The 25,147-nt window shown below is 50.9% G+C and overlaps 1 protein-coding gene across 5 annotated transcripts in view; it reads left to right on the top strand.

Moving 5' to 3' along the window:
* The window catches only part of Sec14l1 (SEC14 like lipid binding 1), a 63,159-nt gene extending 38,579 nt beyond the window's left edge, over positions 1-24,580 (top strand). For 4 of the 5 annotated variants that reach the window (XM_074045052.1, XM_020162510.2, XM_074045051.1 and 1 more), the window contains 9 exons: positions 81-169; positions 834-904; positions 1,832-2,003; positions 2,165-2,299; positions 4,359-4,493; positions 6,476-6,727; positions 7,353-7,531; positions 7,898-7,999; positions 9,682-10,208. In XM_074045052.1, the coding sequence (XP_073901153.1) occupies positions 81-169; positions 834-904; positions 1,832-2,003; positions 2,165-2,299; positions 4,359-4,493; positions 6,476-6,727; positions 7,353-7,531; positions 7,898-7,999; positions 9,682-9,697 (1,151 nt within the window). In that variant the 3' untranslated portion in view covers positions 9,698-10,208. Of the gene's footprint in view, positions 1-80; positions 170-833; positions 905-1,831; positions 2,004-2,164; positions 2,300-4,358; positions 4,494-6,475; positions 6,728-7,352; positions 7,532-7,897; positions 8,000-9,681; positions 10,209-17,348; positions 17,451-21,194 lie in introns of those variants that run through there. The other variant, XR_012438417.1, reaches the window with a different exon arrangement.
* The last annotated feature ends 567 nt before the right edge of the window (positions 24,581-25,147 follow it).

Below are 25,147 nucleotides of genomic sequence, written 5' to 3'. Positions count from 1 at the left end.
TTGTAAAGGTTCTTAGAGGTGTGTCCACTGCCTCACCCAGGGACAGTGCTCATGGTAGCTTTCCTCACACTCCCTGGCAGATGGACGGCCTCTCTATGTACTCAGGTTGGGGCAGATGGACACCAAAGGCTTGGTGCGAGCCCTTGGAGAGGAAGCCCTGCTGCGATACGTAAGTGCTCTATCATGGTACACCAGGCTGTACGTTGGCCTCACTCACTCTTTCTGCCAGTGGGATTTGGGGTATTGCACAAGTCTGCTGACCTGTCACCTTCCCTACTCCATGCCCAACCCTCCTCCTACCTCAGATTTCTACTGTAGCCTCCTTGGAGAAGAATCAGATCCTCCAGCCCATTATCCTAAAATAGCCACAGTTGCTACGTGGTTGTGTGTTCTCTGTGTGAACGCACACACACATTCACATGTACACACATGTGAAGACACACAGGGACTTCTTCCATGGGGCCAGGATGATCATTCCACACCAAGGGGCTGTCCTGAGCCACCCTGGCTGGCTGCTCTGAGGCTGCCCCTGCTCCTGGTAGGTGCTACGGGACCAGGTGTCCCCACACTCTCCTCTAGCCTCCTGCTGTTCAAGATTCCCCCCAGACCAGTGCCCCCGCCCCTCTGGTGACTCCCTGAACTGTCACCTCACTTGGCACAGCTGTTCCTTTTGCTATAGCTGGTAATGTTCCTCTCTTCTGAGACTAGATATTCTTACTGCGATGTGCTTAGTGTGAGGGGATGTGTCAGGAGGTCTGCCTGCCCTGTGCTGCATTTGTCTCTCTGCCATAGTGTGACTAATCCCCACAGTTGTTCTGGCGCCTTATGCACAGGTTCTCTCCATCAACGAGGAAGGACTGAGAAGATGTGAGGAAAATACCAAAGTCTTCGGTCGGCCTATCAGGTAAATGGGAGCTTGCCCTTTCAGCTTATTGAGAATATGAATTGAATATTTCTACTTAATATTTAGAACCCAAATCTGGTACTTTACTTTTTTCTAAGGTGTTCTGTGGAAAGTAGGTAAGCATGTGATCAGGTCAACTAAAGGGGCCTGCTGTCCTCCCCCAGGCATCAGTCTCGGGGTTTGGCCTAACTGGTTCAGTCTCTCAGGAGCCCAGGGCTGCAGATAGTTTGTTGGTTGGTTTCTTTTGACACCTCCCTCCCCAATTCTCTGTTCCTGAGCCATGCTTCTAGTTTTGGTAGACTGTTCTGAACCTGGGCAGCCATTCAAAGGTAGGCTTGATGCTTACCAAAAGGGTGTCTCCTCCAGGCAGTGGACTGGAGGGATCTTGCTCACTGCAGTCTCATCAACAACTCAGTGTTCAACCCAGAAAAGATTTCTTAAGGCTTGTGGCAGTTCAAACACAGTGTGTATTAAATGCCAAACACGAGGGCTGTGGAGGTGAGGCTCAAGTGGTAGGTACAGTACCTGCCTAGTAAGCGCAAGGCCTTGAGTTCAAACCTCATTGCCACTAAAAAAATCCAGCCATGAGGACCTTATTGACTGTGAGTCAGAGAAGGGTCTTAGTGGGTTGTGAACAGCCAGCACTTTGTGCCTTGCTGGTCACAGAGCACGTCTGAAAGAGACTTTTCTTCTGTGTCAGTTACCTGTCGATTGCTTTGATAGTTCAGGGAGTGGTCCTACCTCGTTGAGCTTATGTGTTTTATTTAAGTAGATGTAAATGAGAGTCCACGGCTATGTAATTTTTAAAAACTGGTGTATATTTGGAAATAGCTACAAATGACTTTTATATCAAAAGAAAAATTAAATGTAGGACAGTTTGCCAGGTATGCCGTTTGTTGAATAAAAGACATCTCCTTGCATCCTCAGCTCGTGGACCTGCCTGGTGGACCTCGAAGGGCTGAACATGCGCCACCTGTGGAGGCCTGGAGTCAAAGCCCTACTTCGGATCATTGAGGTGGTGGAAGCCAACTACCCGGAGACACTGGGCCGCCTCCTGATCCTCCGTGCCCCCAGGGTCTTCCCGGTCCTCTGGACACTGGTGAGTTTCCATGCTGTTCTCCACGACTGCTGGCCATTGTCCCAGTGCTGTGCAAGTAGACCTTGCAGAGAAGGTCTCCTCCCATGGTTCAGTGTAACTAATCTTGGAAAATCAGACTGCAGAGCAAGTCGAAGTACACGGTCTTTTCTGATTGCTTTCAGGTTAGTCCGTTCATTGATGACAACACCAGGAGGAAATTCCTCATTTATGCAGGAAATGACTACCAGGGTCCTGGAGGCCTGCTGGATTACATCGACAAGGAGATCATTCCGGATTTCCTGAGTGGGGAGTGCATGGTACGCATCGGGCGGAGAGTCACCCACCTTGCTGTGGTGGTATGGGGAGGTGTTGGTTTGCACAGATGGTTTCAGAACTTTGAGTTACTCAGTGTTTTTTATTGGCTGTCATCTTTGACACAGATTAAACCTCACAGAAGCATTTTGGTAATGGTTGATGTGCACAGTTCTTCATGTCACATGATAATGAGGATTTGCTTTAGAGTCAAATGTAAGTGCAGCTTGCTTTATCTGCACAGCCTTGTGCACATCAGGTTTTTTAGCTGTTTTAGAGGAGCTGTGCATTTCTTTAAAATACTGTTACATTAAATGAGCCCTCAAGAAGATTTCTCCCTTGACAAAAAGCCAGGATAATGCCCACAGCGTGCACACGCACACACTTGAACTCAAGGCCTTGTGCTCGAGCACTTTACCACTTGAAGCACACCTCCAGCCCTTCTTGCTTTAGTTATTTTTCAGATAGGGTCTTGCATTTTCTTTCTCTGGACCAGACTAAGCCAAGATTCTTCTACTTACACTGCTTATGTAGCTAGGATGGCAGGTGTGCACTGCCACATCCAGCTTTCTTTGTTGAGGTGGGGGGGGTCTCATTGACTTTTCACCTGGGCTGGCTTTGAATCATGATCCTCCCTATATCCACCTCCTGAGTGGTTGGGATTACAGATGTGAGCTACAGCGTCTGGTTATACCACCATAATATTTTAAAGTGGAAAATTAAAGGACCTGGTTTTCTGTAAGTTTGGGGTTTTAAGAAAATGAGGTACTGAGTAATCAGCCCAAAGCTTCATGTAAAGACTCTGTGCCGGAACCCAGGAGCCAGTGAGCCCATGAGGAGCACTGATGTGAGGAAGCTGACACCTGTAGCAGTCCATGGGATTTGCCCTGTGGACTGCAGTGGCTGAAGCCAGGAGGGAATCAGGTTCTTAGCAGAGAGACTCTCCAGCCGTCCTCCACGTAGCCTTCTCCTTTTGTGATGTGCACATTCTGGGCTTGACTCCCGACCTTTCTGAGCGGTCAGAGGACTGTAGAAAGCTTGAGAGTTTGGCTCTTCCTTCACCTTCATCGCTTCCACTTTAAGGCAGTGTGAGCCTAACCACAGTGCAATGCCAAGAGTAAGTCGTTTATCAAGTGCCCGAGAGATTAAACCACAGGTCAGGTCTGTAGCAGCCCATACCTGCCTTCATTACTGGAGCGACGTCTCATGTTGCAATTGTGACTGAGGTTGAGATGGGACAGGAAGAGATGGGACGCCTGTGCTGTGGCATTGAGTTTGGTAGTTAAGCCATCTAGTCTACCTTCTATGGCCTTCACCAGGGTTGAAGAAGTGGCATTCATGGCTGCTTTCCCATGGCTAGAGGGCATTCACCCAGATCCAGTCAATGTTTTCTGACATTGTGTTATTATGGGGATACTTTCCCATTGATGCCATGCTGCAAGCTGACGACTGTAGCGTCTGCTTTCTGTGTAGTTACCTCCCAGGACTGGTACTGTGGGGAGTGCATGGATTTTATGAACTTGAATACAAAGTTATTGTACCAAGGTCAATTTACAATACATACAAATTCTAATTCAACTTAATCCAATGAATTCAAAAGAAATCCTTTATTAATTGGTGTTGAGGATTGAACCTGAGCCTCATGCATGCTGGGCAAGTGCTCTGCCACTGAGCTGTGTCCTAGTCCTGATTCTATTTTCATATAAAAATAATGCCTTAGCTGTTAGGGATAAAACCTTTCCTACCTTAATGTTTTTCCTTTACAGTGCAATATAATTCCTTTAATTCCTACATAAACCAACTTTAGTAATTGAGTCCAGTACCTCATGTATGTGGTAAACCAGCTTTAACTTGTTCTAATTTATTCTAAGTAAAACACATGTATTTAAGTGGTTTTAAAAATGTTTGCTAAGTAGTACAGATATTTTCGGCCTTGCTAGTATTTTCCATCCTCTAAGCCCCTTGGAGAGGACGTAAGCATAGAGACATGGTGCTGGCTGCTTGTGTTCCAGAGGGTCTGTCTGTCTGTCTGTACAACTCTCACTGCCGTGTTTTCATTTCCAGTGCGAAGTGCCAGAGGGTGGACTGGTCCCCAAATCTCTGTATAGGACCGCGGAGGAGCTGGAAAACGAGGACCTGAAGCTCTGGACTGAGACCATCTACCAGTCTGCCAGTGTGTTCAAAGGAGCCCCCCACGAGGTATCCCCACTTAAGCAGTCTGCACCACAGGGGTGTCCCCCAGCCCTACTGCCTGCCCATCAGGGCTTCCTGTAGGACCATCAGGACCAGGTTTGTGTCTGGTCCTTGTCTTCTTAGGTTTTGTTGACAGCTGATGTTTATTACTAGTAAATGTCAGAACTGAAGAACAGAGCTCTCTCAGAACAGAGTGTCCAGGTTTGGTCAGAATGTCTTGAGAAGAAATGGCCTACTGGCCTCTGTTTTCCTGGAGACCTGATCTAATATGGAGAGCCAGTCTTCTTTTGTGGGAGTCTTCCCTTGAGGGAGGACTTTTTCACTCCTAAGTGTAGTTCATTGAATGGTTATATAGAACAAGTTTACTTGCTGTTTTTTCTTGGCTGGTTCTTGGTTATTTATGTTTCTTAAGAACTTTGGTGATTTTTGTCAGTGTAGTGGAGTAAAGAGAGACAAGCTCACCTCTGGTTTCCGTTCTTACCTTCACATGGTGGCACAGAAGCAAGATAATTTCTGTTTGAAGTCCACCATGGGTCTGGCCTAGAGTCTGGCGACAGCATACTCACCCTCTGTTTAGCTCTAGGGCAGATGTGGCCCTGCATTACTGGTAGGACAGCATCCTTGGTGCAGAGTGGGTGACAGTCATGGTGCAATGCTGCCTCAGGCAGCAGTGCATCCAGGAGCTGTCACCTTACTGCTTTCTTCCTTAGCAGCTCCCTGGCTTAGCCACCTGCCGGTCACCATCACTGGTGTGTCTTTCTAGATGGCTGACCCAATGCTCAGGGCAAGTAGATAAGGAAATATTGTTACTATGTTTGAACAAGCAGAGACAAATTTCATGTGCCTTCTTTGTGAATTCTATATGTGGAAATCTGAGTTTTCATGGCTGTCTTAGAGTTATTTGTCTTAATTTCTTAGCATGCTGGGGGAGGAAGAGCCCTGGTTTGTGGTCTGTTAGGCAGCTGTCCACCTTGTCTTTGTCAAGAGAGCTTAGGGGCTCATGGTCTCCTGTGAGTCACAGGCTGTGGTAAAGGTCAGAACAGTCCCAGCACCAGCTCTGCCTTGGGGTCTAAGACGTCCGTCCAAGGCAGTCTTACACCTAAGTGAAGGCGACCAAGGGTCCCCACTGTGCCTGCAGGAAGGAGAGTGTCTGTCTGCAGAGAGGCAAAGGGCCCAGAATAGATCTGCCCTTGAGAGCCATTTTGCGAGGAGAGTGGGCTGTGCCACTTCGTGCCATCTGCTGTCCTTAGAGGCAGCTGTGCGTCACTGAATCTGCTAGCCAAGGAAGTTCAGAAGTGGCTTGTTGCTGTGGAGCCCCGGGAGCGGCCGCAACACTGATCACTGCAGAGCTGCATGTAGCTGCCTTCATCCTCACAGCCCTCCCTGACTAGGCTTTGGAAACTGTGACCTTGCGCATTCCTTCCCTCTGGGAAGCTTACTATGGGTGCAGGATATAGTCTGAACTTGGAGCTAGCTCTCAGTACCCTGGACAGTCACCCCCAAAGCTATGGCGCTTATCATTGTCCCCCCACCAAGGCACGCGCAAGCACATGCCGCCATGCTCCCTTACGCTGGCAGTCACCCCTGTGCTCTGGCCCACCTCATGCCCTCCTTCCCTCCCTGCTGTTTTTCTAACCTCACCTCCAGGCCCCCAAGCATTCATCCCACCCCCCATGTCCAGTCTCTCAGGACTTCTGTCCTGTGTCAGGAAGCCCCAATCTCAGAATGCTGTCTGAATTGGTGTGTGGGAATCTTTTGGCTGAGGTACCAGTCACAAAGAGCACGAGCTTAACACGTGGCAGGGACCATTGATTTAAAGGATGGAGAGTGGGCTCTTGAGTGGCTGGATGACTGAGTAGCCCTGGGTGAGCTATCCCACCCCTCCCCTAGCCCATCTGGGCTGCACAGCCCCTGGAGGACACATTCCTGTCTCCTTGCTTGGGCCTCATGTGTGCAGATTGGTTGACTGATGAGATGTTTTTTTCCAGATTCTCATTCAGATTGTAGACGCCTCCTCAGTGATCACTTGGGATTTTGATGTGTGCAAAGGGGACATTGTCTTTAACATCTATCACTCCAAGAGGTCGCCACAGCCACCCAAAAAGGACTCCCTGGGGGCCCACAGCATCACTTCTCCAGGAGGGAACAATGTGCAGCTGATAGACAAAGTCTGGCAGCTGGGCCGGGACTACAGCATGGTGGAGTCGCCTCTAATCTGCAAAGAAGGGGAGAGTGTGCAGGTAAAAGCACGTGTCTGACTGTCAGTGGCCGGCGAGTGTCCTGCACTGGCCAAGCCTGCATAGCTTTTGGGGCACTTGCTTGCACAAGGGTATGGGTGAGCCTGGTTGCAGCTATGCTTCTTATCGTCGGAAAGGCTTTGGGGTGCCAAGGAGGCCGAGGACAGGCCAGAGATCAAGATACACCTCAGCAGGGGCTTGAGACCGAGCCTGGGACTTAGCTCAAGAGCAGTTTGCCCATGTGGCAGGATGCACCTGCACAGTTGCCTTTCAGTCCGCTGGTGCTGAGATGTAACTTGCTGTGCTCTTTGTCTTTAGAGGAGCCACAGATAAAAGTGAGAGGTACAGCACTTAGACCCTTGCTGCAGACGTATCTGCCAGGGTACGTGGACGCCCTGTGACATTCCCAGCACCACGCAGAGGCCTTAACAGGGCTGACCCTCCCTGCATGGAAGGTCGTTGTCTGACCACTTCCCGATAATGAGCGTCTTTACTCTCATCAGGACAGTCACAGAATTACTGCTACCAACCAGTGAGATGCGGAGACACAGCCTCAGCACATGTCAGCCCCCTTTAGGACAGGGACTTGGCAGGAAGTCCTCAACTGCTGTTGCCTCGCTTGTTCCAGGGCTCTCACGTGACCAGGTGGCCAGGCTTCTACATCCTGCAGTGGAGGTTCCACAGCATGCCAGCGTGTGCTGCCACCAACCTGCCCCGAGTGGATGACGTGCTGGCCTCCCTGCAGGTCTCTTCTCACAAGTGCAAAGTGATGTACTACACAGAAGTGATTGGCTCCGAGGATTTCAGGTATGGGCTTCCTTCCCCAGGGCAGGGGCAGACTAGTTCCAGCTGTGTGCAGGCAACAGGGACTCGGGGAGTAGCCAAAGCTCATTCTTGGGCTCTGATTCTGCCTAGCTGAGGTGGGATGACATCAAAGGGATGGAACAGCCTTTGCTTTGTGCACAGCATCGTCTGTGCAGGTTGAGGAAGCTATGTCCCCAGAGGTGAGATACCCTGGACCCATCCCCACTTCCTACATGCCGATGGAGCAGGGGCACGGGGGCGGGGAGCCGAGACTAGCTTCCTAGCTGCTAGGAAGCTGGCAAGCCCATGGGCAGGTGGTGGCTTCAGGGTGGGTCCTCAGCACCTCAGCCCCTCTCCGTACTGTTGCAGAGGCTCGATGACCAGCCTGGAGTCCAGCCACAGCGGGTTCTCCCAGCTGAGCGCTGCCACCACCTCCTCCAGCCAGTCGCACTCCAGCTCCATGATTTCCAGGTAGTGCCGCGAAGCCTGTGCCTAGTGTGCCAAGGGGATGGTCGCGCCTCCTCGACAGCCAGCTGTGCTCCGCCCGCCCACCCAGCGGCCACCTTGCGCAGACTCCTCTCACCCTCTAGATAGCAAGTAGCTCTCCAGATGGTAAATGCATTCGTTTAACCCCCGACTATCTTGACAGGTAGTCTTAACTCTAACCCTAAGTGACTCAATAGCCATAGATTTTGTATACTGCGTGCACAAAATCAAACCAGAGCACAAGGGCTCTCTTGAAAGAAAAGTAGTTTATATACCATTTAAGAGATTGACTTTGTCTCAGATATTGATGCAAAAAATTTTTCCACCAAAATCCACTTTGTCCACTAGCGAATGACTTCCTGTACTGTCCTGCAGAAATGAGCCCACCTCCTCAGGTGGAGCAGAGGCCTCCACCAGCTCCCCAGTCCCTTCAGCTCCCTGTCATTGAGGGCCTGTGGATGCAGTGACTGTCCTCAAAGTTCCTTTCCTCTGAGGACCAGGAGCCTGCAGGAGCACGCAGTCCCGGGGCCGAGTCACTCCCTCCTGAAGGGGCACTGGTGGCGCAAGAAGGGCTCTTGGGGAAGCCTGTGACGCCAGGAAAATGTCGCCATCACTAAACACTACTTTCTCTTTCCTCCTTTCCAACTCTTTTGTTAGTTTTCAGAGCAGGAGTTTTTCTGTCTGTGAACTTGGGTGGAAGGGATTCCCTCCCTGTCCTGAGTACTGCTCTTCCTGCCTGCAGGCAGGCAGTTGTGCCCTCAGGGAGATCCTCTCCCCGTGCTCCCGCAGCCCGCTAGCCTCAGCCCCCTCTAGCAGGGTGCCGTGGGGACGGTAGATAGCATGTGCAGTGTGTGTGGGGACTAGCAGCAGACGCTGGAATCGCACCCGGTGGCACGTGGCTCGGAGCAGCCCTGCGTCTTTGTCAGTGGACGCTGTAGGCAAGTGTGCACGTGTGTTCATGTGTGTGTGTGAGTGGTGGGGCATGGTGGGGATGGGTAAGTAGAAATGTAGTTAACTCAAGTAGCAAAGGAGTCTTCCTAGAAGCAACCAGAATTTGAGATTCACTTGCTTTTTACAAAAGTTTTCTTTTTAATCCCAGTTACAAAGTGTGCTGTCTTGCACAGACCTCCATTTTTTTCTGCTTTTTACAGGAAAAGCAGGTTATTTACAAATCTGTCCAGAAGTTAGATGTAGCTGATCTCCGTGATAAAAACATGCAATGTGGGTTTTTGTGTGGCAGGGGCTTTTAAACATGTGTGCCAAAGCCCACGAGGCCACCACTGTGTGTGTGATAGGTGGCAGACTCTTCTGCTCTGAGGCACTGGGTGGGTGACCATGTGATGTGAGAGCTATGTGGACGCAGAGTGCGCACCTGCAGGACCTGTCAGGTGAGCGTGGGAAAGCCGAACCGCGCCTGGCCTGGGGCGTTCTGGTTCCCTGTCCCTCAAGTCATACTAGGCTTCTCCGACTGCCTTCCTGGCCCCTGGCTGTGTTTCCCATCGAGGGTGAGCCCCTCAGACATGAAGCCTTGTTTCCAGAAAGTGCTGAGGGCCTTAGGATGTTCTTGCTGCTTCCAGTCAGGGCTTCCATCTCCACGGTATAAGGACCTGAAGATGGCCCTGCTTTCTCTCTCTGTCCCTGTCTCTCTCTGTCTCTCTGTGTCTCAGATGGCGATTTTGCTGACAGCCTCCAAGAAAACTCTGCACTCAACAGTCCACATGTGCCCAGAGAGGTTTATAGAACTATTTGAATTGCAGCCATGTCCCCACCCCCCAGCTGAAGATCTTTCTTTTCAGTTGATTCAGAAGTGGCACTGTTTTAACCCCAAAGAGCTGAGCACACCTGTGAGATGAAAGAGGTGGCCTGAGGGCCAGTCCCAGGCCCTCGGGTTCTTGTGAGGGAGGAGCCAAGTGTTGACTGAGTCTGCGGTTTGCGCCATGTCTCCTCCCCGGGCCCTGCCACTCTTTGTAAGTGCTGCTGTCATGTCAGGTCCCTTTCTCAGCACTAATGATTCTTTTGGTCCTCCCCTCTATTACTAGTGTCTTAATTCTCTTTCCTTCCTAAATTCATTATTTGCATATCAAATTCTGTAAATGTTTTGTAAACTTATTACCTCACTCTTGGTAATACAATACTGATAGTCTTTAAAAGATTTTTTTATTGTTACAATAATAAATGTGACTGTTTAAGAAAAGAGTGTCCTTTCCTTCTTGGGCAAGTCTTTCTTGAAGAGTGCAGTTCTGGGGACTGGAGACAGGACGGGGGAGGGAGAGCTCTGAAGCCCGGTCACGCTCTGCCCAGCTGGTGCAGCCCGCTGTGCCTGCAAGCAGGATGAGCTGGCTCGCTTCCGTAAGATATGCCGTGCTTTTTCTGGTGTGACTCCTGATGTCATCACATTCTTAACTAATGAATCCATTTTAGTAGGTGCTTCAGGAAATAAAATAGGTAGATGTGTGCCTGAGGGAGGCAGGGCTACCTGACCTTGGTCTTGGTGGGCCACAGGGGCAGCGCAACCAAGGAGGGCAGAATGGGCTGAAGCACTAGGGAGGTGGAGGTCCGCCAGGGTGCAAAGGCTGTTGGGAACTGTGAGGCCATTTGCTCTCTTAGGATCTTTGATGTGTCCCTGGTGGGGCACAGCTTGGGGCCTGGCTGGTGCATGGGGCTGGGAAGTCTGCACACTGCCACCTGGATGATGAGTTTACATCCAGCTAGGTAACTTCCTAACCTCAGTGCCATGCAAACCATTATGGTGACTGCTGATCTGTGGCGGGCAGGTGGGTGGGAGGGAGCATCTGTGCTGCTCAAGTCAGACCTGCTTTTGCCAGCCTTTGGTTTTAGTGGTCAGGTTCTTATGTGGAAGCCAGAGGCAGCATGGGAAATAAGTGAGGGTTGCAAGCATCTTCTACCTGCAGTCTGTGTCCTGACCTCCACAGAGACCACCCTAAAATGGAATGTTTTTTCCTTCCTCTCTTCCTCCCCTCCTTCCTTCCTTCCTCCCTCCCTCCTCCTTTCTCTCCCTCCTTCCTTCTCTTCCTTCCTTCCCTTCTCTTTCTTTTTTCTTTCCTTCCTTCCTCCCTCCCTTCCTCCTTCCCTCTCTCCTGCTCCTTCCCTCCTTCCCTTCCTTCCCTTCCCTTTTTCCTTCCACCCTGCCCTACCCTTCATCTCACTGTGTAGCCCAGGCTAGCCTTGAACTTTTGATTCCCCTTCCTTAGCTTCCAAAGTGCAGGGATTATAGGTGTGCACCACCACACCTAGCCCCATGTTGTTTTGTGTTATATGTGGTGGTAGGGGCGGTGATACGGTGATAGTCTGGGGTTTAAACTCAGGGCCTTGCACTTGATAGGCAGGTGCTATACCACTCAAGCTATGCACCCAGTCCTTTTTGCTTTAGTTATTTTTTTCAGATAGGTCTCGATTTTTGCCTGATGCCAGCCTCAGACCAATCCTCCTACCTATTCCTTCCTCATAGCTGGGATCACAGACATGTAACCACCACACCCAGCTTGTTTAGATGGGGCGGGGGGGGGGGGAGTCTCACTAACTTTTTCCTTGGATTGGCCTTGAACCAATCTCTACTTCCTAAGTAGCTGGGGGATTACAGGTGTGAGCCACCTCACCCAGTCCGTTTTCCTTAATGTCACATCCTTGTAGGACTTTTTGAACCTAAACCACAGGATTCCTTCCAGATCTCAAGTCATGGGGAGGCATTTTCATTAATATTGTCATGAAACAAGTCAACCGGAATCAGTTTTGCTTGAAAAGTGAGGGTTTGTAAAAGCCAGGCAGTCCCAGAAGACAGTAGAGGCATCCCCACAAAATACAAATACGTTCAAAACCTAAGACCTGTGGGCAACTGCAACATGCACTTTAAAATGGCAAAACTTGCATTATTTAGCACGATGATAAAAAATTTGGTGGGCATTATTTATAATACTGGATGATGGGTACCCCCATAAGCCCCCACAGGCGTACTGTGGGCAAACCACTCACACGCATAAGACTATTGGCAGGCCCTGTATCTGGCAGAAGCAGAGGTTGAACACCAGGGTGTCTGGTGGATGCAAGAGCAGAGTTGTGCAACCTGAGGGTCCCTGTGACACCCGGTGTGAGCTTAGTGGTGAGACAGGCTGGCACTGGGCTGCCCCGTGGCCCTCACACAGGCCTGTGGACAGGTCTGGAGGCAGCACACTAGCCTAAAACAGCTCCCAAGGCTCTCTTCTCAGACGCCCCCCACGAGGAGGAAGATAGCTCAGCAGAACAGGGACAAAGAGGCAGATATAAGACAGCCCTGGAAGCAGATGGACCAGCTATGCTACACCTCCCCAAAGCAACAGAGGGAGCTTCTTGTTACAGATGCTATTTTATTTGGGGGGTGTGTGTGTGTTAGATATTTTCCAGATAGGGTCTCATAAATTTACTTGCCCAGGCTGGCTTTGAACCATGATCCTCCTGATCTCTGCTTCCTGGGTAGCTAGGATTACAGCCGTGAGCCACCAGCACCTGGCTTAGAGATGCTTTCTTGACCATGTCTTATTCAAAGCTTAGAAATATATTCATGTGCCAGGTGTCACAGTGATGCACACCTGTAATCCCAGTCCCCAGGAGGCAAAGGCAGTAGGATCATGAGTTCAAGGCTAGCCTGAACTACATCGTGAAACCCTATCTCAAAAATAGATACTTTCGATAAAAATTAAGCATCAGAAAATAAAGTCCTTACAAGGCTGAGAAGCGAGATCTAAAAGAACATCCCTGCAGTGAGGCCCATATCCACCAGCCAGATAGCAAACATCAAAACAATTGGGAAATGAGCCAAAGAAAATGAAAGTGTGAGAAAAAACACACAAGAGCTAGAAAACTCAGAGAGGAGGCGACCCCTCTGCAATTAGAGATGGGTTAAAACATTATTTCAGAAATTGAGACTAACTGTGTAAGGCTGGCTGCAAAGTGACAGTAGAGGACCACACACTGACCTCAGGGAGGACCTGAAAATGGATCAAGATCAAGAAATACCTTCGTAAAATTGCTGGACTTTTTTTTTTAAGTCCATGGAGACATTAAGGGAGAGAACTTGGGGTTTTCAAGTTCTGAATTTCAGGCCAGAAACAGGTGAATAACAGATTTCTTTAACCATTTTTTATGGTATTGGGATTTGAACTCAGGACCCTGCGCTTGCTAGGTAAGTGCTGTACTGCTTGAGCCCAGTAACAGATTTCTCAAGGGAAGAGTGAGCGGAGGGTTTTATACCCAGCAAAACTGGGGTATCAGGACCTCAGTGAAGCTGTCAATGACCCACATCCTGGGAAGGTCGTCCCCACAAGCCCTGCCGGGGCTCTGGTGTGCAAATGGGCTTGGAGCCCACTTGGAGCTCCAAGGCCTGGCAGTGGCTGGGCCAGCTGGCCGGAGAACTGAGATCCGGGAGGGGAGAGGACAGGGTGCCTGGCGGCAGATGAGTCCCACATCTGCTTTCTACAATGGGGGGAGCATATGCGAACGTTTGTTGGGTTTTTAGTAACTGTATTAGCAGCAGTCTTCCCGTGGTTGTTCTGAGAGTGTTGCTATGGTAACACGATCAAACAAATGAGCGGTTATGGGATTGTCTAAGTCTACTCTTCCCTGTGTCCTGGGCTCAGGATCCCTGAGGGAAGGGCGGAGGTTAACCCAGAGCCCTGCCATCTCACATGTGAACTGAAGGTTCACTTGAAGTCTGAGCTATAGGAGCAGGGCTTCCTGTAAACTAAAGCGACCCACTGAGGCTTATTTTCAGAAATGAGGCTGGGGTCGTGTCTCAAGAGCCAAGATCCTGAGTTCAAAACTCCAGTACCAACAAAATATTTTTTTAATAAATGGACAAGACTGAATTATTTTTATCTGGAGATTCCCATTCAGGTAATGACCAACTTTAAAACACAAATAAGTTACCAGGTGCTGGTGGCTCGCACCTATAATCCTAGCTACTTAAGAGGCTGAGATCAGGAGGATCACAGTTCAAGGCCAGTCTAGGCAGGGAGTCCGTGAGCCCCTATCTCAACCAGTAGCTGGTCACAATGGCATGCACCTGTCATCCCAAGTTACAAGGGAGGCTGAGATCAGGAGGATTGCGGTTCAAAGCCAGCCTGGGCAAATAGTTCCCAAGACTCTATCTCGAAAAAAACCCTTCACAAAAAAAGGCTGGTGGAGTGGCTCAAGTGCTATTGAGTACCTGCCTAGCAAGAATGAGGCCTGGAGTTCAAACCGCAGTCACTGGGTGGCCAGGACAGGTGTGAGGGCATGGGGCAATTCTGGCCCCTATACAGTGTCCATCTGACTGTGTGGTTTCTGTATCTTTTTTTATTTTATAATAAAAAGGTACATTGTTTTGTTGGGGTTCCGTGTGTGTGCCTTAAAGGAAAGTAACACTGCCTCTTTACCTGGGAAAATAAGCTTACATCTTTCCAAGCTGCAGGCTGGGGCTGCTGCCACCTGTGGCACAGGAGTTGTGTGCAGGGCTGGCCTTCAAGAGCTCCTGTGTGACCATGCCAAGGACAAGAAAGCAGGGCACAAGCTGGCGAGGAGGCGCAGTGGAGAGTCCGCACTGTCCCTCACCATCTGTGTTCCCAGGAAGGAATCAGGCTATGCCAGTTAAAACTGCCTTGCAGCATGCTAGCCATCGCTGTCCTGCCTCTGCACAGAAGTGCTGGGCTGTTAGCTACTGGGCCTTGCCTTTGAACCTAACAACCAACCAGTCAGGACCCAGTTTGACAGAGACACAGGAGCGCTCACTGAGTCTGTGTGCCAGCCCCAACCACCATGTGCAAGTCAGAGACATGGACAGGAGACCTAGCTGCCCGCTGTCTCTGGACTCCGGGAGAATAGCAGGGTAGATAGAGTCATCAGGTCCTGATGACTGGGTCCAGTGGTTGCCATGAGCAGAAACCCCTCCCCTCCCGGCACCCCATCCACCAAGTGTATGTTCAGTCCAGAATGGAAATTACACCTAGTTTCTGCCTCTTGCTTTTATGAGGCCAGTCTACCCATGATCTGATGGTCCCGTGGTGCTGCATGGGAGTGACACCAAGCGACAGCCTGATCAGGAGCCTGTTAAAAGGTGGTCCTGTCTGCCAGGAGGTGTTCCTCCTCTAGCATCAGCTGTGTCTCCTGTCACCAGGCTCCTTCAGCTCTGCTTTTGGAGTCAGTGCCACGGGAGAATTTCTCCAGCCCTCATGCCTACTGAAATCTTACCTCAAGGGTCTGAGAGCGAACTTGAGGTGTCAACTTGACTTGGCCACAGGGTTCCCAGATATTCGGAAAAATTTTTTTCTGGGTGTGCTATGGTTTAGATATTTCACGTCCCCCAGAGGCCCGTGTGCTAAAGGTTGGTCTCCAGGATGGTGCTATCGGGAGGTGGTGGAATCTTTAAGAGGTGGGACCTGGTGGGAGGTCTTTGGGTCATTGGGGGCATGCTGTCAAAGTCCCTCCTTACTTTTGTGGCTGTCATGTGAGTGGTTTTCCATCGTGGTTACTGTTATATGCTACCTCACCATGGACCCAAAAGCAATGGGGCCAACCAACCATGGACTGGAACCCCCAAAATAAACCTTTCCTCCTGATAAATTCATTATTACAGGTGTTTTATTTCTGTAACCCAAAGCTGATGAACACTGGGTGCTGCTGGGATTTGGGATGAGTTCAGCCTTTAAGTCAGTTGACTGAGTAACACAAATAGCCCTCCCTGATGTGACTGGGCCCATCCCATCCATTGGTGGCCTGACTAGAACAAAAAGGAAGCCCCTTCCAAGAGTAAGAGACCATTCTCCTGCCTGGCTGCCTTCAAGCAGAACTCTGGATTTTCCCTGCCTTAGGACTTGAACGTTGATTCTCCCTGGATCACCAGTGGGTGAGCCTTTGGCCTCAGAGCTCTCCTGGATCTCCAGGTCACCATTGCAGACTTTGGGATGGGTCAACCTCCATGACTACATGAGCCAGTTCCTCATCAAAAGTCTTCTTTCCGTATATATTAGGTCCTGTACCACACAATGTTTTGGTCAGTAGTGGACTGCATTTCTGACAGTGGTCCCACAGGGTTAAAACGGAGCTGAAAGGCTGGGGTGTAGCTCCGTGGTAGGGGACACATTCAGCACGTGCATGTGGACTCAGTCTCCAGCACCACACGCCAAAGAATTCCCACCACCAATAGGCATAGCCATCTTAACCTTGACCGTGGCATGGCGCAGATTCATGGTGCTGTGCTGTAAACCAACCTACTCTGCTGGCGCATCGGTTAGGCCCAGTGCGTAATGCCTGGTCGTGATAATAAATGGCTATGTTGCTGGTTTATGTATTTACCACTGTTTTAGTGTGTACGTCTACTCACAAAGAAAAGTTTACTGTAGCAGTCCTCATGTTACACCAGAGCAGCTGTGTCAAAAGGCCACACAGAGTGGCTGGCACACCCCATCTAGGTTGTGTGTGTGTGTGTGTGTGGTGTGGTGTGGTGTAGTGTGGTGTGTGCACACTGGTGTGCACATGACCAAATCACACACTGACGGGGATGTGTCCCAGTTTGTTAAGCAAAGGATGACCGTCACTGTACATGCATGCACGTGCATCCTGTTGACTCCGTCTCTCTGAAGACCCTAGTACAAGAGGCGTGCTCCAGAATCCTGGAGTTGCAAAGCTCTGGACTTCTATTTCTAAAAAGCTAATTCATCTGGACTTCCTCTGCTTTGTCCATGGTGTGTGTGTGCATGTGGGTTTGGGCCTTTGAGCCATCCTTGGACTTGTCCTGGTTGGAGGATGAAACTAAGCTATTCAAACTAGAAGAAAAGCCTGGGATATTTTAGTTCCAGTTCTTTCAGTCTGGCGAAGGAGCCCTGGCATACACGTTGGTGGAGGAACATGGGCCAGCAGCCAGGCAGGGCTGTGGGTCCAGGGGGCTGTCGGACACTGGGCAGCCACAGGACCTCCCTCAGCTCACACTTCTCATCTGGGCACAGCTGGGGCCGAGTCTGAGAAGTTCTGAAGTGTCTCCATCTGCAGTTGCCATGACTGATCCATGGCACAGGAGAAGGACAAGTGTCATCTCAGGTTGGCAGGTCACTTGTGTGGCACCACTGGTCTATAAATAGTGTGCTTGGCACAACTCTAGATCTATCAAGACCTGAGCACCGTCCTCTGCCAGGAATAGGAGAGCCAAATGCCTCCCTTGGCTGCGTGACTGCAGGGCAGGTGCCCTGCAAAGGAGAGCTGAAGGGTTCAGGAACAGGCTACAGATAATAGACAAGCCACTAAGAGAGAGGTCCAAAAGAGAAGTTAAAAGCAAGATAAAGCTTTATTCTGTGTTTTCTTCCCTCTTCAGGACAGGACATTAGATGACCATAGAGGATGGAACTAAAATGTCCACCAGGCCGCCCTTCAGCTCTGGAGCTGCTGGAAATGAGAAGACAGACCACTTGTTGGTGTGAGTGCCTGATTTGGAGCTGGGGGCCATGGGGGGAGATGGTGGGCTGGGGATTGCTGCACCCAGGCCTTCTGGACCCTTCTCTCTCCTTTCTCCAGACCAGCCTCCTGTAAGTTACACATACCGACCCCTGTGGAAGGCATGACTGGCCAAGCTGGAATACACGCTTTGCTCATGGCTCTGTCCTGTGTAGAGTCCAGGACAGCCTGGCACAGAGAAGACACCCCAAAATCTCTGTGGAGTCAAGTTGAATGACTCCTCATAGGCCTTGGCCTTATAGGTGGTCAGTGATCTGACCAGGGGCCCTGGGCCATTTCTGCCTTCCTTGGCTCTTCCTTCCATTAACATGTTATTAGCAGGGGTGTTTTACAGTGCAGGTGTGAAATACTAAGACCCACGTCATTCAGGCTGGGTTCGTGATACACTCAACCTCAGTGGAACTCATTTTATTTTTTCTGACTTTAAAAGAAACCAAAACATTTTCATGGACGCCTGGAAGGATCATGGGCCCATTGGAGCAGGCAGGCTGCCTTTGGGAAAAGAAGATTCAGTGCTCACACCCTCCCCAGAGAGGTTGGGGAGGGGAGTCCTACCAGCTTTCTCCTACCTCCCCGCACAAACCAACACAAGTCAACACAAGTGACAGGTGCTGTGGGGAGCGAGGTTGAACTGGTCCTGCCCTCCCTCCACCCACAGTCTCAAATCTGAGGGAAGAATAAGCTGAAAGATGCTCCTCCATGAAGGGGGGCGTGACCTGTGCTCCCTCCTGCTGTGGGTGTTGGCATATGGGAGCCAGGTGTTGCCCACCTCTGCCCACTGGGATGAGTCCAGAGCTCAGTACCCAGCTTGCGTTCTGAGCTGTGCCGGGAAGACTAGGGGAGGGTGGGGTGGCTGATTGCTCCCTACAGGGGGAGGTGACCCCCAGCCCAGTCATCATGCTGAGGAGCACAAGAACTGTCTGCTTCTAGAAGGCTCCATGAGGAATAAAAGGGAACCCCCTTCCCACTGCACACCTGGGTGTGGCTGCAAGGATGGGGGGATGTTGGGCCCCACCCCTGCTGACCACCTCTGTGTCCTGGAGGTGGGGCTGGCGGAGGCATCTCTGTGAGGTCTCAAGTGAAGTCCTGAGCTGTCCATTGTTCATCTCGTGCCCAGTTGGTTCCTCCGAGCCTCCTCAGTGCTCCATCTTGCCTATGTGACATTCCTGACACACCCGCAGGACTCAGTCTGAGGATGAGTCTGGACAGGGTGTGAACTGGGAAGGCCAGGCTAGCCAGGGGGAGTGGAGTTGGGACGGGTGTCTGGGTGCCTGCTCCTCACAGCCCTGCCTGCCAGGGCCTCAGGGTGCTATGGACAGACCTGAGGGCGTCCTGGGGCTGCTGCCTCCTGGCACGCTGGCACACCAGGATCAGCGGAGTCGTGCATCTGTCTAGGGCACACACGTCATCCTTAGCCTCTCGGTTCCATTCTCAGCCTCAGGCGTGACCAGGCACGGGTTAACTGTTTTCTGAAGGAGCAGCTGAATGAATTCATTTCTCTTGTGTTGACTCTGGAGGCTGAGAGTTCCCAGTGGAATCTGAGCTCATCTCTGTTTCTTGGAGGTAACACGTTATTTGCAAAAGGATTTGAGCTTGGTGAGCGGGGACTGCAGGAGAATTGCTGGGGTTAGGTCAGGCCACTTGGCTGCCCTGCTACCTTCTCTGCGGGCCACGCAGCAACCTTTACAAGCCAGGAAGCTCTTCCACCGTGACTTTGAGGGGTGGTGGCCAGTGTCTCTTTCTGTCCCTGTGTGCCCTGCATATTTTTATGCAACCTTGTGATATTTGTGAAATTGGCCTGTTGAAGTGTCAGTTCTGGGCTGAAAGCTTCCAGCCCTGACATTCTTAGGTCCCTTAAGAGCAAAGCTGACCAGACTTCTCAATAGCTAACTCCTTGGAGTCCTTCCTCTGGTCGGGCACTGGGATATGACAGTAAGAAAGTGGCACCGCAGCTGCACCATTTCATTCTCCCAGCCCCAGTACACAGCTGGGGAAACCGAGGCTCCAGTGGGGTTGCCTCAACTAACAGAAAGGATACAGGATTCTGTCTTGTGGCATCCCTAGACTGCTGGCCATGGTGTTATATTCTCACCCAGCAGAGGGGAAAAGACACTCCTGAAGGCCTGCCACACATCCTGGCCTGGCTGGGAGGCCAGCTGCTGCCTCTCCGGAATCCCCAATCCCATCCCAAGTAACCTTACAGCCTCATACTCCTCTTGACTGCTCTACTTGGAGCAGTGTCTAGCTCAGTAGAATGAAGGGGTTGGACTTGATTTTCCTTCAAATTCTTTTCTTCATTCCATGGATATTTAATGAGCTTCTACTCTAGGCACTAGACATGACACTAAACAGTTCAAACCCCTGCCCTCCAGAACAGTATCATCTGAGAGAGTACCAACCACTGAGGCGGAAACACAGCAGGGAAGAGGAAGACGTGCAGGATTTGATGTTGGCCCCACCTGTTTCCCTGTCTGCCTGTCCTCGAGCTGTCAATGTCTAAACTCTGTCTGGTCTTTCTCCCTTTCCTGGGAATCAGCGAGCAGTCCCTTGCCCCTTGGCCAGAGCAGGAGCCAGCAGAAGGCCGGCTGCAAGTGATGATTGCCTGCCTCTCTTGAACTAGGGCCACAGGGGTCGCAGGACCCTGGGCAAAGCGAGACAGTTGCCTGTGGTGGTCCTGCCCTGCCAGATCCAGGCAGGAGCTGCTTGGTATTGCATCCCTCCCTCAGCTGGCCACAGGTTGGAGGGGGGAGCAGGGAAGGTGACCCCAACTAGGAGGCTTATGGAGGGGCAGCAATGTGAGGAGACACTCCTGGCAGAGGTACGCTGACTGGCTGGACTGCAGGGTGTGTGGCAAGAAGCTTCACGATGGCCAGGGCGAGGCAGGTTCAAATCCAAGACAAGGCAGGCAGCCCGGGCATGAGAGCAGCTGCCATTAGGAGGATTGCTGACTGACCTGTGCAAGACCTGTGCTACTGTCATGGGCTGGAGTGGGTTATGGTCCCCACTGGTGAACTGATTTGTTTATTCCCGGGGTTCCTGCTCCAGGACGTGGGTCTGCTTGGCCCCTACTGTCCAGGGCCCAGCCTTGAGGCTTTGCTGAGACCGTGGAGCAGGAAGACCAGCAGCTTCTTGCTTGTTACCTTTTCAAGAAAAGGGTGCTGAGTGTCGTGTTGCATGCCTGTAATCCCAACACTCAGGAGTCTGAGGCAGGAGGATTGAGAGTATGAGGACGGCCTGGAGTACATGGAAAGACCCTGTTGGAAAGGAGGGAGGAAAGGAGGAAGGGAGGGAGGGAGGGGGAAGAAAGGAAGGAAGGAAAGAAGGGAGGGAGGGAAGGAGGGAGGGAGGGATGAAGGAAGGGAGGGAAAGAAAAAGAAGGGGGAGTGAAGGGCTCAGGAGCTGACAGACTCAGAGGGGGCCGCTGTGGGCCTGGTGTAAGAACTCTACTATCCCTAGGGGAGGACAGGTGAGTGAGGGCCCTTGGGGTTTGGAAGTACAGTAGAGACAGCCTGAGTTATGCAAAACAGAACAAGGATGGGGACTCAGTGAAGTTCAAGGTGATGAGCTCCAATGGCAGTGGTGGTGGGTACCAAGGTCAGATCCAAGTGACATGGGGACTTCAGAGTTCAGAGTCCGCACAGAGCTTTTCCAGTCAAAGTACAGTTTGTTTATTTGTCAACTTGGTTTATTCATTTTTTTAAAACAGCAAAACCAAAATGAAACAATTGAATCAGGTTTCACAAGAAAGAAGTAGAAGCCAGGCGCCGGTGGCTCACGCCTGTAATCCTAGCTACTCAGGAGGCAGAGACCCCCATCTCAGCCAATGGCTGGACACAGTGGCGTGTGCTGTCATCCCAGCTATGTGGGGAAGCACAAACAGAAGGACCGTGGTCCAGGTTGGCTTGGGCATGGAGTGAGACCCTACCTCAAAAATACCCAACACGAAAGGTTTGCAGATGTGGCTTACATGGTAGAGTGATTGCTTAGCAAGCGTGAGGCTTTGAGTTCAAACCCCAGTACTGCCAAAAGGACAAAAAACCAAAACAAAACCGTCCACTCTCCTGCTGGCATTTTGATCCTCTGGGTTCTCGCTGGAGTAACCCACTCAGCGCTGCTTACAGCACTCTTGGCTTTCTCTAACCTGCTTCTCCAGAGCTTTCCAATTCCTCCCACAAGCCAGCTCCAAATGGTTCTGGACCACATGGTCAGGAATAGTCACAACAGTGACCCTCTTCTCGGTGGCAGTTTGCATCGCTCTGAGATCAACGTGAGGGAAAAAAGAGTTATTGGTTCCCGACCTCAGAGGCTTCAGTCCACGGCTCCTCGTTCCGTGTGGGTCCCAGGCGAGGCAGAGCATCGTGGCGGTGGGGACAGAGGAGGCTGCTTACCTCATGGCAGCTGGGAAGCAGAGAGAGAGGAAGGCACGGCCCCAGTGACCACTTCCTGCAACCAGACCCCTCCTCAAGCCCTCAGCCATGAACTCACCAATGGAGTAACCCTTATGATCCAGTCACTTCTCAACTGTGTCACCAGCTGGAGACCAAGTCTACCATATGTCAGTCTGTGGGGGACATTTCACGTTCAGACCATAACAGGTAACCTCCTCTCATCACTCTCTTTCTTCTTCAAATTCCACTTGGATGTTCTCAGCTGATGGCACAGTCGTCCCTCAGTGTCCTGGGGGAATTGGTTCCAGGACCCCCTGCAGAGACCACACTCCACCGATGGCCAGGTGTGCACACTTGCACCTCCCCACGCCTCCTGGGCGCGCTAAAGCATTTCCAGATACTTTCAACACCTAACACCGGGCAGTGCCATGAATCGTTGTTACGGGGTATTGTTTAGGGAAAAATGACAGGAAAAACATCGGTGTGGGTTCAGTACAGACTCAGTTTTTAAAAATATGTTCTATCCACGGTCGGATGAGTCTGCAGATGCAGAGGGTTGAATTGCGTTCCCAGAGGTCTTTCGCGTGGCCACAGAGGCTGCTGACAGGCTGGTGTCCACGTGTATACTGATGTCTGTCTTTCAGCACACTGACTTCCCCTTGCTGGTGACTTGCATGATGAGATGTGGGTGGGGAACAGGGAGGAAGGGGATGGACCCAGGAGAGTGCATCTTCAATAGGATGACCAGTAAAGGCTGGTGAAGTTGGTGATGGAGCCAGCATAACTGATTTTCCAGAGAAGAACATTCTGGAAAGAGAGAAGAGCTAATGCAAAAGCCCCAAGATAGCAGTATTTGGTGTGTTCAGGTACAGAAACAAAGTCAGAAGGATGGATGGATGTAACCAATTCATGATGTGAGCACACATGGAAACACAGTAAATCCCGCTCATCTATACAATAAAATGAATATTAAAAATTATCATAGTGGAGTGAGTGAGCAAGGAAGAGGGGACTGCAGAGAAACTTGCCATTCAACAGTCATGTCCACTCCACACCTCCCAGCACCGCTGCAGCTGGGCAGCTCTGGCCAGCGAGCCAGGGGTAGCAGGAAGCTGTGCCACTCTGGGCAGAGGCTCTAAGAGCCTCCCTTTCTCCTGTCTCGGTGACCACTGGAGCTGAGTGGTCAAGGCGCAAGGTGGGGGACAGGCTGGATCAGTGTGTCACCACATGGAGGCGCTGCTCAAGACAGTAGCCTGACTCACGCTGGCTTTAGCCTGAGAGAGAAGTGAATCTGTGCTGCATTGTGCCTCGGAGACATCTGGGTTTATTTGTCACCACAGCAAACAGGAGCTCATCCCGAGGACCAGTGCAGGGACGAGGTCAGAGGGGAGGGGCCTGGTCCTGCAAGGATTTAGGGTTCTGGGAAAGGACACCAGCCTTTGGCTTGAACTCTGTGTGAGAGGAGAAGCAGCTGTCTTTTGTTTGTCATTTGCTTTGACCTCACACGTCCTTTGTCCCACACAAGTTTTTCTTTCTTTTTTTTTTTTTTTTTTTTGGTGGCACTGGGGTTTGAACTCAGGGCTTCACACTTACTAGGCAGGCACTCTTGCCACTTGAGCTACTCCGCCAGCCCAGTTTTTCATCTTTATCAGGTAAAATTTGTTCTTTTCCTTAATGGCTCCTGGCTTGGATGACTTTTTGTTTATTGGTTGGTTTGTTTTTAACCATGCTGGGATTTGAACTCAGGGCCTTGCACTTGCCAGCCAGGCAGGCTCTCTACCATTGAGGCACACCTCCAGCCCTGGGATTTTATGGCTTATTAAGAAAGATTTCTCCACATTAAATTCTTCTCCATTTTCTTCTGTGGCTTCCATGGTTTTTGGTGTTTTTTCTAGTGTTTAGATCTCTGGAAAGCATCTGATGTTGCTTTCCATGACTTTGGGGTCTCTAAATTCAGAGACTGCATGACAACGCTCATTTCCAGCCCTCGGAATCCCCTTCAGAAATCCAGTAGGGACCAATGCTGGGTCAGGGTAGGAAGGATGTGGGAAAGGCGGATGCCAGCAGTTCCCCAGGGAGGACGGCGGCCTGTGGCCATTAGATGGTTATAAGGAGGGTTGTAATATTCACAGGCACTAATCTCAGTGCCAATGCAAATGAGCTCAGCTGATCCCGACACTGTCCCCAGTGGGGGTGTTTCTGGCCCATGTGAGGTGACAGGAGTCTTTTCCAAGATACCGTGTGTGCACACACCAAGGCTTCCAGGTGTCCTGCAGGTCCAGCTGTCAGCATCCTTGTGTCAGCATTTAGTCAGCTGAGCTGGGCTGTCACTGGGCTGTCTTCTGAGAACAAGTGAGTTATTTTTATTGCCTCATTTTTTAAACACTCAGTGTGCCTCCCAAGAACTGTGTGGTTTGGAAAATCACAAGAGAAAAATGCAAACTAGAGAAAACTGGGGAAGCTTCGCCGCTTTCTTTTGGAACACCAGCAGGGCTCTGCTGGGCACGTTTTCGGCCATGGCTGTCACTGGGCTTCTCAAGTTTGTGAACATTTCCTGCACAGTAGAGTGCCCTGTGTGAGGTGACAAGAGTCTTTTCTGGCTCCCACTACAAATTTGAAAGAAGCAAGCAGGCTGGGGGAAGGAGGGAGTAATGACCCAATCATTGTATGCACATATGAATAAAGGAAATAAACAAAAAAAAAAGAAAGAAGCAAGCAGGCTCTTATTAAAGGAAAATCAAGGATATTGGTTTGTCTGCCTCTCAAAATATTTAGCAAGCGTCTCTCAGTTGGAAGGGGGGCGTCAAGAGTGTTGGCTGGCCAAGGAAACAGAGAAGGTGGGAGGATGGAGGAGAGGGACAGGCTTGGGATTCAGCCACCCTGGCACTTTGAGGATCCTGTCTGCCACACTTTGATCCACTGAGTTCCCAGTGGTTGCTGTCATGTGCTCCAGGCTCAGCCAGCAGCTCCTTGTTCACTCCCAAGTGTCACCAGAGCACCTTGGAACCTCCCTTGAGAAATCTGTTGGGGACTGGACTGGGGGCTGTGGCTCAAGTGGTAGAGCACCTGTTTTGCAAGTCTGAAGCCCTGAGTTCAAACCACAGTTGCACCTGGGAAAAAAAAGGGAGAAGGGGGCGGGGAGAGAGAGAGAGAGAGAGAGAGAGAGAGAGAGAGATCGGTTGAGGACTGATGCTGGAAGATCCTGGAGGAATCCCTCTGGAATGTCACTGCCCTGGAACGCCCCTGGGTTTCCCTGGAGTTCTCCCTAGAG

This window comes from Castor canadensis, chromosome 11 (assembly GCF_047511655.1).
Source record: "Castor canadensis chromosome 11, mCasCan1.hap1v2, whole genome shotgun sequence".
Taxonomy (NCBI): Eukaryota; Metazoa; Chordata; class Mammalia; order Rodentia; family Castoridae; genus Castor; species Castor canadensis.
Note: the sequence above shows the minus strand (reverse complement) of the source record. Positions and strands in the feature narration are given on the sequence as shown.